Source organism: Rhinolophus ferrumequinum, chromosome 11 (assembly GCF_004115265.2).
Source record: "Rhinolophus ferrumequinum isolate MPI-CBG mRhiFer1 chromosome 11, mRhiFer1_v1.p, whole genome shotgun sequence".
Lineage (NCBI taxonomy): Eukaryota > Metazoa > Chordata > Mammalia > Chiroptera > Rhinolophidae > Rhinolophus > Rhinolophus ferrumequinum.
Genome location: NC_046294.1, coordinates 34,310,962 through 34,327,201, shown reverse-complemented (window position 1 = coordinate 34,327,201; position 16,240 = coordinate 34,310,962). Strand labels below are relative to the sequence as shown.

The window sequence follows — 16,240 nt, the reverse complement described above, 5'->3', positions numbered from 1 at the left end:
TAATAGGGGAAGCTGATAGTAGGGGAAGGGGAACTATACTTTCAGGGCAATTTCTCTGTAAACCTCCAAATGTTCTTTAAAGAAGATAAGATCTATTTTACAACGCAGGGTTTGGGCCTCACTGATGACTTGCTGCCTCTGTAAGCGGTGACCTTGAAATGTGTGGTTTTCCTCAGGCTCCCCAACAGATTCAGGTGAATTCTAGAGGTTTGTGAGCTCCTAGGTAGCAGTCTCCTTTCACCATCTGTTTCATTCCAAGAAAGAGCTTAAAGGGGCTTTGTCCAGAGAGGTGTCTCCCGTGTGTTAGAATGTGTTTTGTCTTTCAGTAGGTGGACAAAAAGCTTCCTGCTAATGCTAGAAATGCTTGCTGCAATCCCACACTGACAGTTGGACCACAAGAAAGAGAATCCAGTCCAGACCAAATTCCAGACACGGTGACTGTCCAGTTTCCAAGGTGTGCAGCCTTTCTTGAGAAGGCTGCCCTGCCAACTCCCATTTTAAACACGCATAGTTAATGGATTATCATGAAATTTTTACATGTGTATTTATTTAAATAGTAGTGATCAATCCACAATTGTTATACTCCCAGGCTCTCTATGTGATTGTGTGTTTTATTAGCAAAATTGTGGGGTTTTTTTTTTTTGGTTTTTTTTTTTAAAGTGTGGAGTTTTTGTGTTCATCGGTCCTTAGAGAAGCTAAACCAAAATGCTGTGGAAATTACTGCTAGATGGAATTTTGTTAAACGTGTGAAAATTCCCATTGCGTTTTGTGAAAGATGCAACAACCTTGGCAGCATGTTTCATCACCACACAGGAATTTTCCCACTTGCTCAAGCACTCTTCTGCTAGAAGTTTGGTGAAAGCAAGCCCACACCCACAGCAGTGGTGAGATGGAGTCTGCGTGCTAAAATTCAGGGTGACGTGTGAGTTAGAGCAATGAAATGTACCACGGCTGAGTCAGTTTATAGCAAACACCAGCTAAACTCTTGGTATGTAGAAACTTGCAGAATATGTTGAAGGGCCGACTCAGCCAGGATCCACTTCCGCCCTAACTCAGGAGAAGGGACGGTTAACGAGGGGCCTGGGGAGGGGTCGCTGTGCGCGACTCAAACTAGATGCACATTTTGCACCTATATGAGATGGGGTCGGTCCATAGCTTTCACCAGTTTCTCAAAGGGGTCCATAACTTACGATATAGGAATTTCTGCTTTAGACGCTGGTCCCTAAACTGTTTTGGGTGTGTAAAAAAGAGGTTGTTCCTCTAGTATATGTTGTATTTGGTTTTTAAATATATATGTGCCACGTTACTGAAATATTGCACAGACTATAAAATCTACATAAAACAAAGGAATTAAGTGGGACATGATAAGAAATACATGTTAATACTAGCCCTTGTTATCACCCTTTTGGGTCATCCTACGCTCCCCACGACAGAGACCAGTGTTTCTCGCCCTTTAGTGTGCATTAGAATCACCTGGGGATCGTGCTGAACTCCAGTCGGACTCAGGAGCTCTGGGATGCTGCCATTCTAAAAGGTTGCCAGGTGACGCTGAAGCTGCTGGTCCATGCCCGTATGTTGAGTGACAGGTAGAAAGTGAAGCACATGTTGAGTTTTGTTGCAGTGACCCCAGCAGTGTACCTGTGCAGCAGTTAACTTTAGGAAATAAAGTCTTGGCACCAGTTCTCCCTGGTGAGGCTTAAAGGGGGGCCCTGAGGCCCTTTGACTCCTCCTTTACTCAGGCCTGCCTTTTCCTGCTGCTGCCACTGTCCCCGTGGCCTGCTGGAGCTGAGCTCTTGTCTGACTAGCTTAGCAACGTCTGTGTAGTGCTCCCCAGAGAGGCATGCCCTGCTGACTAGGCCAGCCCCAGTAGTCTCCAGAACTCCCGAGCCCTCACTTCGGCAGCAGGCTTGACTTCCGGCCACACTAGGATCAGAGAACTCAGCCGGCTTTTCCCAGTCATCTGGTTGCTTCCCAGCCAGGACTCGGTGAGATGGAAGTGAAATGCAGACAAGCCAGGGAAGGGGCCGCTGTCCCTTGAGCTGTGGATATTCCCCGGGCTGTGGCTCATGGTCATTGAAGGAATTTTCCTGCAGTGACATCCACTGGCCATGGTCCTATTCTGTGCTCTGAGCTGAGGTGGCTCATGGTATGGCTTCAAGTGGCTGCTCCAGGCTTGAGCAAAATCAGGGAAGATTCTGCTAGAGCTGAAAATTGAATTCCCACATCGTCCTAAAAAGAGCAAGATACCAGCTTGGGGATGTCCTGAAGCACCTGTGATCCGAGAGGACAGTGGGAAACAGTGCCGGAAGGTACCCCAACGCTGCATCAAGCAGAAAGGTAGGAAACGATTCTGTTGGCCGGTATCTCTGCCTCTGCTGGCAGGGTCCCCAAAGACGTGAGAAGCAAAGAAATGTTTCCTGATTATTTGTGTTGTCTAGTCCAGATGATTTATAGCTAAAGCCCTGTTATTACAGGGACACCCAACTGAGAGACATTCAAACCATAGACTTTCTCTCTAAAGGCTGCTTTTGGTTTTGTATCATTGTGTGTCATTTTGCGATGACCACAATAGAGAGGCAGCCACGCCGGTTTTTGAAAAGAACACACCTTTATTTGATTTTAAAATATTAAAGATATGCTGAGAGTAGGGTGTTAGAATCACTCACTGAACTAGCACTCTCTCTCTCTCTCTCTCTCTCTCTCTCTCTCTCTCTCTCTGTCTCTCTCTCTCTCTTCTTGTCATTTGAGGTGGAGGCAGGGTGGGGAGTACTGAAGGAAATATGCCATATTTGCCTCAACTTTTATGCCTAAAAACTTTGAAGACAAAGTAGTTTCCAAGTATTTCTTTAGTAAAATTTTAAGTGTTCGCCTAAATTTTAGCAATGTAATTTTATAAATTGCACTGAAAAATTAAACCCAGTTTTTTCCAATCATCTTTTTTGCATTTCAAAATACTCTTTTTTTCTTCCCTTAAGTCACACGTAGCAGCTTCTTTTCTGTCATAAAGATCGGCTTTCTTCAAAGGATTCAGGCAGCTTTGTTAGACTAGCTTGTAGGTTTGTCCTTCTGTGACCTAGAGTGAAGTTTATTCATCTGACTTCTAAGAGTCCCTCAACTAAAGGGATCCTTTTACAGGTTTGTCCAGAAACTCAATTTACATCCTAATAAACTTAGAGAATAAATGTCATGCTGTATTGTAATGGAGTAAAAGGGCACTGTGAATGCGTGTGTTGTTTGGGGGCTTGGATGTTGGTGAAATGTTCAACTTCAAGGGCTTTTCATCAGCCCACATCATTTCTTTTAACCTTATGCAACAAAGTATGTGTTGATACATATGTTCATATATTTATATTGATATTGGCAAGGAGTATTTTATATATTTCTTTCATTCCACTTCTCTTTGCAATGTTCGCATTTAAACCAAAAGTGTGTCCAGAAGGTATAGACAGGCTGACACGTCTTTGAAGAAAAGTAATCATCTAGATTTGATTTTTCCCCCCCTATTTGTACTGCCTTTATTTTTTGCATCTGAGGTTTTTCTTGTTGGTGTTTTGTTTGGTTTGGTTTTTAAGTGTCATGCTCCATTAGAAACGCACTGAACTAGATCAGGTCAGGACATATTTCCCTCTCTTCCCGTCTCCTATCACCTCCCCCAGCTCCTGGCGAAGATGATTTCTTTTGAGATTAGTGAAGGTCAGTTTGTGTTATGCAGGCCACTCATGTTGAACTGTGAACCTTGCAAATGAGGAGCCACCTTTCCCTCATTCTGAAGGTGACTCACGAAGCCAATTTCACTTGTTTCACATTGTTTTCTCACGTTTAAAGAAAGAGATCTATTGACTAAATGTTGGACTTAAAATCTAGCATATTTGTTCTAACAGGTCATATTGGATTCCAGAGCTTTTGCATAGCTAGCGTCAGTTACAAATAGGTACGCACCTATTTGGTTGAGAAAGTTCCTGTAATCGGCATGTTGACTTCAAAGGCCTCTCTTGGCTGGAGGGATGGTGAGGTCTGCCCTGCAAGTCTGGTCCTTCCCCAGTGGTCTGGGATGACTCAGGATTCAGACAAATGTGGTGCATTCTGAAAAATTTGTAGAAGGAAATGTCAATGAAAAGACACTCACCAAAATTGGAGCATTGAATGATGGAGTATTGGAAAGTCGGTATTTTCTGAAACAGAAGCCAGAACCTGTTACTCATTTGCTTCGTACCTTCAAAGCTCCCCTGGTTTGCTTGCAAAGATCTCACCTCCACCTGGCATTCTTGATGCTCCAGCCACAAGGTGAATTACTTACCCTTCTCTTAACTTACCCTCGTCTCTATTTCTCTTTGCTGTTGTACGTGTTATCCATGTGCCTAGATGGATCCTCCTCTTCTGGCTGGCAAACGCCTATGTGCCTTCCAAGGGCCACCTTAAAGAGCACTCCTCTGTGACACCTCCTCCCATGTGCTCAGAGCCTGGCATGCATCCATCTGTGACACTGCTCTTTGTGTAGTAGTAGAGTTACCTGTCTATGCTTGAGTCCCTTGAACTTTGCCAGGGCAGGGCAGGAACTAGGTCCTTCCATCTCTGTGCCTGGCACCAAGCCTGGTATTTGTGGAATTGAAAGGGTCACAACACTACGGAAAGTGTTCTTCCCAGCGTGCCAGGCACTGGGCTTTATATGCACGGTCTCATTTAACCCCCAACAGCCCTATGAGGTGAATCTGTCGTTTCGCCCATCTTGCAGGTGAGGAAACTGAAAGTCAAAGAAATTACACCAAAAGGTGCCAGAGCTGGGCTTTGCACCCACCTCCCTGCCCTGTGACCCTGACCCCAGTTTCATTTTCCTCATCTGAAAAATAGAGGTGATAATAATACACTTGATAGGATTCTTTAGAAGCTGAAATATCATGACTTATGTGAAGTGCTTCACACAGTACCCAGCAAGCATCAGTAACCAGGAGTTCTTGTTAATAATGACGTGTACAAGGTCTTTCAGATAGCAAGGGGTGGAGGAGACTTTGAACCCAGGTCTGTCTGACAACAGAGCCGTATTTCTGACTGATGCTTGTGGGCCACCCCAGAGTGCCTCAGCCTTGAATAAGAAGAAAACACCCCACAGACACCTTGTCTCTTTAGCAGAGGCTCCTGCTTTCTCCATCCTGGGGCCTCTGAGGGAGCTGTGGAAGGTGAGGCAGAGAGCCCCCTCCACCCATCACTGCAGAACCGGGAGGGTAATGTGGAAATTGTTCAGCAGCTTGGCAGCTTAGGCAGGACCCCACCAAACAAACATTAGGATGTTACTAGCACCTCATTAGGCTCCAGTTCGAATTAGTTATTGCCCCAAGGAGAAGGAAAGTGTGGCCCTGGGGCTGGGGTCCTGGATCAGCTGGTTCCTGTTCTTGTGACCTCAGGCAAGTCCTTTCATCTCCATCCTGTGAGCCTATGAGCTTCCTTAAAGCTCCCAAAGATGGGTGTGGCCGTAACTCCCTGGCCTCCCTGAGTCTTCAGGAACAAAAGCCTTTTCAACCGCTGAGCAAGGGTTGGTGTTGCAGATGAACACACGGGGTGACCGCTTCATCTGTAAATGCTGCTTTCTTAAGGGATCAATTTGATTGCAGAGTCAGTTTTAGCATATTCAGTAGCCAATTCCTATACAGATTTGGGTTGAACAGAAAAATGTGTATTTTTCACTGGGGCTAGAAGAGTTATTAAAATCACACACACGGTCTGACAATTAAGTTCGCGAACTCATCCTAGAAAAAATGCTACATCCCTCATTGCTGAATATCACTACAGTCACCTTCAAAGTCCTCCCCTTGGGAAGCTGTGCACTGATGCCAGTGCCTAGTCCACCCTTCAAAGCAATTTTGGAACACTTTCTGGAATGTCCATCAGAGCTGTCATTGTATTACCCTTGATGTCCTGAATGTCATCAAAATGGCTTCCTTTCAATATTGCCTTTATCTTTGTGTAAAGAAAGAAGTCACTGGGGTCCAGATCAGGTGAGTAGGGAGGGTGTTCCAATACAGTTATTTGTTTACTGGCTAAAACTCCCTCACAGACAGTGCCATGTGAGCTGGTGCATTGTCATGATGCAAGAGCCATGAATTATTGGCAAAAAATTCAGGTCATTTTCATCTAACTTTTTTACGCAGCCTTTGCAACACTTCCAAATAGTAAACTTGGTTAACTGTTTGTCCAGTTGGTACGAATTCATAATGAATAATCCCTCTGATATCAAAAAAGATTAGCAACATCGGTGCAAGAAGTTTGTGAACTTAATTGTCAGACCGTGTGTGTGTGTGTGTGTGTGTGTGTGTGTGTTTCAACAAATCAGACTATTGTAATTGTGGATAATAATTTAGAAATATTTTAAATTAGATTCTTGAGTGTGAGGATGGTTCTAGTGACAACTGTCTCCAGTGCTGTGCTGTCTTCTAATAAGAGAACATGCAACCGAATTTATTTGGAACAATATCGTTAAAAAAATATGATTGAATAGATTTTTATAAACCTTTGAGAGAAGAGGTAAATTCTCCTTTTTCCTCCCCTCTCTCTCTCTCTCTCTCTCTCTCTCTCTCTCTCTCTCTCGCGCGCGCCTGGTCGGATTAGTTGCATTCAACTTCCTGGCTTTTGGGTACATTTGAGAAGGCAGAGCATCCATATTTACCCTTGCCTTTCCCCTCTCTGCCTAAACAAAATCAGAATTCCCAGCGGCAGTTGACAAGCCAACTTAGCACAACCAGTCCCATCTCTCCAGGGTCCTCCTACCCTCATTAGTGGTCATTTTCGACAGAACTGCATTGCACGTGGGTGTTGCAGGCCTGGGGCTGTAGCACGTCTCAGTATTCCATCTCTGAACGCACCGGGCTCTGCTGTCCAGTGCTCGCAGAAAACCAGGGGCGGTGTGTGTGTGGCGGGGGGCCCTCAGCTACATGTCCAGGTACATGTAATTGCCCAACCGTGTGTGTTGTTTCACCAGCAATAAAAATCCAGCAGGGAAATGAATGCTAAAATTAGTTTGTTTGTCCTTTGACAAGATCTCCCCAGTTGAAAATTTTTTGTTTATCTCTATGGTTGGGAGGACTTTACTAAAATCAAATTAACTGCCTTGCTTCATGGTGCAACAGATTGTGTTTTGAAGAGTTTCCACTGAATTGTCCTTGAAAGGACATTCGATCTACAAAGTCTAGCCGCTGACAAAATGACTGCATTTTGACATATGTGGTTTTTTCCCTGTAGGAAGATACATGCATGTAATTCACACTGGACCCTGGGTCATATCTCTGTTTGATGAGTGGGTGGGTTAGAGGACGGAGGGACGGAGGGACAGATGGGTAGACTGGCAGTTTTACTTGCCTTGCAACTTGTCTTAGATGTCAAGTTTGCTGTCCTTTCAAAAAGTTTTTGCTAAACCCACCTGATGACAATGTCTTTGGGCTTCATTCCTTCAACAAAAACAGGATTAAAGAAGCACGTAGCCTGTGCTAGGCACGTGGGATGTGGACTGGAACAAAATCAGAACAGTCCCTGCCTTCAAGGAGCTCGCTGCCTTGTGTGGGAGAGACAAGCGTTAACAAGGAATTACACAAAGCATTATTTAACTCTCGCTGTCATCACTGTTGTTTTTATCGAGATATAATTCATATACCATAAAATTTACCATTTTAAATTACAAATTTCAGTGCTATTTATTTATTCAGGCTTAAACTACAAACATTTATTTCTCACACCTACAGAGTCTAGGAAATCTAAAATCAAAGTGCTTGAAGATTTGATTCTTGGGGAGGGACCCTTCCTGGCTTGCAAACAGCCACCTTTTTGCTGTTTCCTCATACAGTGGAGCAAGAGAAAGAGAGATCTGTATTCACTCTCTCAATTTATAAGGACACTAATTTCATTACGGGGGCTCTACCCTCATGACCTAATTTAACCCTGACTATTTTCCAAAGGCCCCACCTGTAAATGCCATCTCCTTGGGGATTAGGGCTTCAACATATGAATTGTAGGTGAACACAAACATTTAGGCCATATTATTTTTCTTACGTCTGTTTTTTTAATAGTTTAATGTATTTGAATAGTAAACTTACAGGAACAGCACAGAAGACAGACAACATTAAAAACATGTATTTGCATGTAGAACAACTCAGAAAAGTATAGTGAATGGATGGAATCTTCTGTGTGATAAAAATGCCACAAACACCATTTAGTTGCCATCAGTAAGAAATTTACTTGTTTAGTAACAAATCCAAATGCTGGCATTGTCCAGAACAATTTTACAGGTTTATTTATAATCGTTATAAAGCTGAACTCCTGAAACTTGTTCACTGGAACTTTTGACTTGCATTATGCTTTCTTTGTCCCCGCATTTATATTAAAAATTCACACACAAATGAAAATGGAAAAACTACCAATACCTGATTTCTGTCCTCTATTTTTCCACTTGCAATCATAGACTTAGGTACCCTTTGATCCCACAGAAAAAAAATAACTAACATTCAGAACTACCAATAACAGGAAAAAGAGAAATCTTTTTCTAACGAATGAATTGTTTCCCATCATAGTGGATTCCTAAGCCTGTTCTCCACGTAGGCAGAGTGCTAGCTGGATGTCTTCTGGCATAATTGTTACACGTTTTGCATGGAGAGCACACAGGTTGGTGTCTTCAAAAAGGCCCATCAGATAGGCCTCTCTTGCTTCCTGCAAAGCACCAATAGCTGCACTCTGGGAGCAGATCTGTTTTGAAGTTCTGAGAAATTTCTTGCACCGGACGCTGGAAGAGAAGTGTGCGAATCAGAATTTCAGTGGACTTCTGGTAACGTCTAATTTCATGCGAGTGCACCATTCCAGGCCTGGAACGGTGAGGTTTCTTCACCCCTCCAGTAGAGGGCGCACTCTTGGGAGCCGCTTTTGTGGCCAGTTGCTTCCTGGGTGCTTTACCATGGTTGATTTGCGGGCAGTCTGCTTTGTACGAGCCATGGTTTAGAGACCTCCTTACTTAACCCCTTCTCCTTCCTCTGGAGCTCTGCGAGCTAGAGGCGGCGCTGGCGTTAAAGAGCAATCGCGGTGCGGTGGCGGCAAACACCCCTTGTGTCTTTTTTTTGAGTGAATAAAACTTTCCCAGAAGCCTCCTGTCAGACTTGACTTCACTGGCCAAATTTACATCATATCAACAATGTGTAAACTAGTCAGTGGCAAGGGGTATAGAATCCCTGTGATTAGACGAATCAAGGTTCATGGCCTTCCAACCCTGCTAGAGAAGAACAAATTTAGGATTCTGTTATCCGGGAAGGAGAGTGGACTAGGAAGGCAATTTCCGTGGTTTTTAGTATATTCACAGAGTGCTCTTTGGTTTTAAAATGGTACGGTTGAGTGAAAATTTCAGTCTGTTCTGTGGTTGTTTTGTTGGCACAACCACATATCATTGGTCGGATGGACTCCAACAGTTTCCATTATGTTGGGATTGCATCATTTGTGGTCATGAATGTCATCAATGGAGGGGTACAGTGGGGGGACAGCAGACGTGGTATCCTGGCGGCTGCTCTAAGGGGAAGTTACTTTGACTCATACTAGAAGCTCCTTCTCACCCACAATGGCTCCAGTGAGGACTTTCGTCTCGACCCCTGACTTGAATGTACTGGTTCTAGACAACCTCCCCAGCGTCTTATAATTCCACTTTTTCTACGAATATACCCCTAAAAGTTCCCAAACTAGAGATGGGGAAAAACTCAAGGATTGAGAACCTTCAGGATCTATACCATATATTTATTCTAAAGCTAACATTTTAAATAATGTGAAACATTTCATGATATAGCTCAACTGACTGTTTCAGGAAAATAAACTACTCATGGGTCTTCTTACTACATGTTATTTGACTTGAAAGGTAAAACACATTTTCAGACACCTTCCAGGTCTGTCTCACAGAGCTTATGTGGGAATTAAAGGGATCTGAGTTTGGTTTCTTGTTCTGCCCACGTTTTACTTTGCTTCCTGTGCTCCTCTGAAGATGAGGGTAATAACTCAGCAGTTTCCTTGAGCGGCTGTTGTGAAGGAGCCAAGGTAGATGAGGTAAAGCTGCTTTGGACCTGAACTACCTCCTACTGATGGCCAAGATCTCAGGGACTGGTCTGGTTTGTGGATAGTCATCCATCTATCCAGAAAGTTCCAGGGGTCACCCCCATTTCCCTGCACAACAACACTGATTTCCTCAGAAGATCGCTTTGTAGTATGACCAAGAGATCTGGAAAAGAGTAAATCAGCATTCGTGTTATTCAGAGGTTTTGTGGCAGCCCCCTGAAGATGCTGGTATCAAAGATGTAATTCACCATTGCAGATACTTCAAGCTGATGAGAAGCCTGATAATGTCTTTCATTTAATATGGTCTAATGCAAACTGCACAGCGCTTTCATATGCCTTATCTCACTACTTCTCCTGTTTGCCTTGGGATGCGGGAAGGCAGTAAGTGGCTTGCCTGTGATAGCAAAGGTGGCTCTTTCATCCTCTAGTCTTTCTGCCTCTCTTAAAAGCTTGCCTACTTCCTCCTCGGCACTGTTCTGTAATTTTGTTCCCCATGATTTGCTAATGACTTGCCAGTTCCATTCACATTAGTTAGGTGAAACACCTGCTTGTATAATTGCTGGCATTAAAAAGAATGTCATGAATCCATCTGACAGTTAATTTGATTCACTAGTTCCCTTCTGCTTCATAGATTCCTGTGAGTTTGGGTTAATTAAGCGGAGTTCTATTTTTGCTAGCAAGTTGGTGAGCCTCTGGGTGGAATCGGCAAGTGATCAGTGACAGAGCCTTGGGCAAGTTCCTTTCTGATTAGAACACAGGATGGCCATGCAGGCCTTCTGGATATGAACCAGAAGACTGCCCAGGACTTGCTTTTGATCAGACATTTGCATCATCCTCTCCTCCTTTTAAAGGTACATGACCGATGGTGGACTTGGCCTCTACACCCGTCGCCTGAACCGGCTCCCTGATGGAATGGCTGTGGTGCGGGAGACCCTGCAAAGAAATACCTCCCTGGGCCTCGGAGACGCTGACAGGTAAGCTTGCTGCACTTGTGGTTGGCCGTCATTCCAAGGGGCGAAGGTCATTCCAAGTGGCCTGAGAAATGAGTGTGGTGGTTTTGAGAGCGGATGGGTGCTGCTTTAACTACGTGGAGGTTGGAAGCCCTTGAGGCACTTCCTGGGGTTAGCAGCTGGCACAGCAGGTAGGAGAGGGTTGCCGATAGGTTCTTGAGTCCTGCTTATGGGTAGGGTGGTGCTTCTGAGAGCCAGAACGCAGGGAATTCAGGCTTGAGTAGCTTTTGTTGTTGTTTGGACTGTTGCTACTACATCTTTGTCAGTTAAGCAGCCCCCCAGGGATCTGCTTTACTCCCTCTGTTAGCCGGCTTTCTAGGTACTGCACCTTGGAACAGAGTCCCTGAGGATGCACAGAAAGTCTGTCTGCAGACAGGAGCTCTTCTGGCCTTGGCTGAGCCGGCTTCACCATATGTCTGCTGTTGTTTGGTAATAGGAGACAAGGCTTGAGGGTGTAGGTCTACACACCCCGTGCTGAGTAGTTGAGATGATAGGGTTTGACCTGTTGTCATTGCTGTTGCCATCACAGATGAAAAGAGCTTCAGAAAACATTACAGTAAAGAGAGAAGGATGTGTGGCATCCACGTTTCTAGTCCACAAACCATTTCTATGACCATGAACAAGATCCTTTCCAGCTCTGATGTGTTATGTTTCCAGAGTTCAGTACCCTTTAATGATCTGAGTGATGAAGCATTTTTCTGGCATATTTGACCTCTTTCCACATCTGGGTTGATGAGACATTACATGGAATTTAGATGGGAGTGCTTTGAAATCACTGTACTCTTTTTGGGTGCTAAACCTCATGCGTTGGAGAGCCAGATATTTGTAGGACAAGTCCAGCTTCTTGCTGTCCTCTTAGCAGAGCAGACTTTTTATAAGGCGCTAGGTGACTTGTGTAGTTCTCTAGCTTTAGAGAAATAGGGCAGCATACTAAAGAGACAGACAATGCACTTACCCCCAGAGATGGAATTTGCTGGAGAGAAATCTTCACATTCTCTCCAGAAGGGCTGGGAAGTTAGGCTGGTGTAGAGAGAGCTGCATTAGTTGTCAGGAACTTGGGGTCTGGCCCAGGCTCTGCCCCTGACTCGAATTGTCTTTCTCAGAGTCCCCTGCAGAGTCCAGGCTGGTGATTTATACCAGAGATGCCCAAGGGCTTCCCACTTCAGTGCCAGCTCATCTCAGCTTTGTTACTGTAATTAATTTTTTTTTCTAAAAAGTATTGGTTTGAAAAGTCCACAGAAAGCTGAACCATTTGAGCACTGCTCTTTCTAAGGCTAAAGTTCTGTCTAACTAAAATCTTTAAATAGTGTCAGGGGAAAAATCAGTTTGTTGTAACACCCCCACTGGAGATGTCACAATTTGCCAAATTATTTTGCTTATGTGTGTTCTCCCAGAAACATGTAGTTGGTTAGTAAATCTATTAGCATAAAATGCAGGCCTTACAAGGTACTTGTCCCCTTGTAGTGAAAGAAGAATCTGCGCCAGGCAGTTTAATTTAATGCTTCGTTGCAGGGTTAATGGAATTATTACAGATCACAGCTGAACATTTTCTGCTTTTGGAAGTGGAGGATTTGGGTGGGAGCTGGAAAGATGGATAGCGTTTGTTATATTGTTCTAGTTCAGCCTATGGGTAAGTGTCTTCTGGTTCTCCCCAGAATGCACTGCTCAGATATGACCATGTAAGACTAAACGGATAACCGACAAACTTTTAAAGAAAGAATCAGGTGGCTTTTTAAAAAAATAGGATTTAAGAATGTTTATAAATTTCCTATTTTAAAGTTCTAACCTCTAGGCAGTGAGATATTTTTCATTCTCCTGGAATATATTCAATTTCTTTCATTTCCAAAATTATTGTAAACAGGCCATAGTAATGCTTCATCTTTGGCTAAGCTGAAATAGTGTTAGATTTGTCTCTATTAAGTTCTTCATGTAAATCTCTTCCAAAAACTATATTCTAGGAGAGTGTTTCCCAAAGTGGGAGGCTTACTTGGTAGACAGGGAAATATTTCTTTTTACCAATTACATTTTAATTTCAATATTTCAAAGAAAAAACTTATAACTGTAACATCAAACCGTGATTTTATAAATATTGCTTAGAGTAAGGATAGTGTCGGCTATTTAATGTGAAATGTCAAGGAAGAAGATCACAGATGGTGTGCAGATAGGTGGTGCTTTTTTTTTAAGGTAGTATGCAAATGACTGGCATTGTATGGCAGGTTAAGTAGTCTTATCCTTGTCCCAATAACTGGAAATGTGTTCTTTAGGTAATTTAGATTAGACAAGTGAAAAACGGCAGAAAACCCAGTTCCTTTCCAAAAGTCTGCCCTTTTGACCTGAAAACTAAAGAAGATCCCAGAGCTGCAATATTTCCAGGAAGTTCTGTATAAAATGACAACCCCGTCCTTAAGGATTCACACACAAGCAACAGACCGGTTCTACAAAGGGAATAGGAAAAGTACTGAGAGATGACACCTGACTAGACCTCAGCCGAGGAAAGAAGCATATGAAGGGCAGATCACCTCAGCCACTTTCCTAATGAATAGGAAAACCATTAACCTCAGCAGTGCCGCTCTGGAGAGCAGCCTTAGAGGGGGCTGACCTCCCAGACAGATGTCGGCTGTTTGCCACAGGATGTGGCTGCGATATCTTCAGGGTTATTAAAAGTAACTGATAGCAGTGTGTACCTTCGGAGCCTGGGAGATAGAGACCATGTCAGCTCGTAAGTCTCATATGTCACCAGCTGGCTTCTGAGACATAATAAATGACAATAGTAAATTCAAAATGCCAAGCCTGCCCTTGATCTCCTGTCACTTTTCAGGGTTGCCACCCCTGGGCTCTCGTTTATACCTGACAGTCATCAGTGGCTACTTCCAGCAAACTAGAGCCAGCCGGCTAAGAAGGGAGGATCAAAAGGGACAAATGGAGGTAGCTTCTTACAAGTCATAGGCCCCAGATACCAGACAAATAAAGAAAACTCTGGCATGGAGGTTTCTGAATGGACAGCCAGGGAGGAAGAAGAAATACGAGAAGGAGGGCCGAGAGATGGGGCCCACAGACAGCCACAGGTTTATTGCACTCCTGCCAGTTCCGACATGCACTGCTGTCCCCTCAGCACCCATCAAAAGTTCTTGAACTCCAGCGAGTTGAGTGCTTTCAAAGCTTAAAGCTCAGCTCTGGGAATGTTTCCACTCCCGATCCCTTTCTTTGTCCCTCCAAAGCTGTGCTCACGGAGCTTTCTGTCATCACCCTGCTGCTTTAGCATGCAGGGGGCTCGGTCAGTTAGATGCTCCCCGAAATAGCATCCCCAGGCCATGCAAGTGTCGTTCAGAGCCCAAGGAGGACAGAAATCAGGCTCGTTGTGCTGGTTACATTGCTTACTAACTTTCGTCTAAACCATTAGAATGCTCATTGAACTCCAGTGGCTTTTCTTATAATAATTTAGGTAGTAATAAAAATAGCAAAACAAAAACAAACTAGTGCCGTGTGGTAAAATGTCAGCCTGAGACTTGAGCAAAATGAAAATTGCCCTCCAACCTCATGCCAAGAAACCAAGCAGAAAGGAGAAGCTGTTTTTTGGTTTCCTTCTTGTTGCAAGGCTTCCCTTGCCCTCTAAACTCTGAGTGTCTTAGGTGTTGCGATGGCTCTTTCAGTAAGAGTCAGAGTCACTGCACAGACTTTTCTGTCTGCATTTGGGGCCCTGGCCTTGGTGCTCAGAGCTGTCCCAGTTCCAGCGTGGGAATTGGGAGTCCCACGGTGTGGGGATGTAACTATGCAACCTGGTATTTGACCAGCCTGCCAAGCTGAACCCTCCTTCCTCGCCCGGAGTGTCACAAGATCTCCAACAGCCCAGGGCAATGCTTGGCTTGGTGACTTGTGTACAACAAGGCGCCCTCCTAGCCCCAAGCAGTGCACATTCATAGAGACAGGCTTAACCTATATCTCGGAGACATGAGTTCAATCCAAGCCCGAGGTCCCTAGCCAGGACATGGAATTGGTCCCCAACCCAGGTATTTTGTAGGCAGAGCCCCTGCTGAGCTGTGCAGATGAGGGGAAATACAGATAGGAATGCCTTCTCCCTGCGTTAACCCTGCCTTCCAAGCCTGTGGGAGGCAGAATAATGCCCCCCCCCCCGCCCGCCCCCACCCCGGATGTGCACTGCCTAATCTCCAGAACATGTGGATGTTCTGCTACCTGGCCAGGGAGTGTTAAGGACCATTGTGAGGAGTACACAAGGTAAAGGTGGTGAAAGTGTTTTACAAAGTACTGAACAAAGATAAAATACTCTATTCCTCAATCCTGCAAATCATTCAGGGCTATCTGGTCCTTATGGCCTGCAACGCTTTTCTTTATATTTAATTAATTAACAAATCAGTAAGCCCTCTTCTTTCCATAATAGCCTAGAGTGTCTACGTATAAAGGAAGAACAATTGTGAGTTAAAGGACAGCATTAGGACCAGGGGAAAATGTAAGTTAGATTATGGCATGTTGCAAAGGGAGGAAATAGAGAATACAGACATGCTAACCATAAGGTGCTACGTGGTTGCATATTTGAATGGTAATTCACCATTGAGCTTCTTACCTGCCTCAGAGAAAATGAACTTGGCCTTGTATCCCCCGCTCCCCCACTTCCTCATCTCTCCCATGCTCTTTTGTTCTCATCTTTCACTGCTTGGGTCAGTCAGTTGATCTCCCTCTCTCTCCCTCCTCCTCCATCTCTGTCTCACTCCTCGCTTCCCCTCTCCTCCTCTCTCATTCTCCTTGCCTTCTCCTGATTGCTTTATAACTAAGCGCCTCTTAGGCCCACTAGTGTCACTGAACATTTTCTTAGTCCTGCATTCAAGGGTGACACTCATTTTCTAGCACAGTACCTGGCGTCAGTGATCTTCATCCTGTTTTCTTTCCATCCCTTTCCCTTTTCTTCTCCTGCTTGTGTGTAGCAAGGGGAAACAAAGTAGGCGCGAGGAATAGTCACTTTCATTCTAAAGCTCATAAAAGGAGCCTTGGAGGCAAATCTCTATTTCCGAGTAACAGGGTAATAATTACTGCGTTGGCCTTTCCCGAGGGCCTCTTTTTCTGCTGGAACCCCTGCCTTTCTTTTTAAGTAAGAGCTGCTTCCTGTGGAATGGGTGGGCAGGGGCCACCTGTGCTGTACAGAGGGGTGGTGC

The 16,240-nt window shown here is 44.4% G+C and overlaps 1 protein-coding gene across 14 annotated transcripts in view; it reads left to right on the top strand.

Annotated features, from left to right (window-relative positions):
* NAV2 (neuron navigator 2) overlaps positions 1-16,240 on the top strand; it is a 702,045-nt gene that overhangs the window by 574,373 nt on the left and 111,432 nt on the right. For all 14 annotated transcript variants that reach the window (XR_004424298.1, XR_004424299.1, XM_033118993.1 and 11 more), the window contains one exon: positions 10,917-11,039. Coding sequence is in view for 12 of the 14 variants with exons in the window: in XM_033118993.1 (XP_032974884.1) it covers positions 10,917-11,039 (123 nt within the window). In the remaining 2 variants the exon portion in view is untranslated. The remainder of the gene's footprint in view (positions 1-10,916; positions 11,040-16,240) is intronic.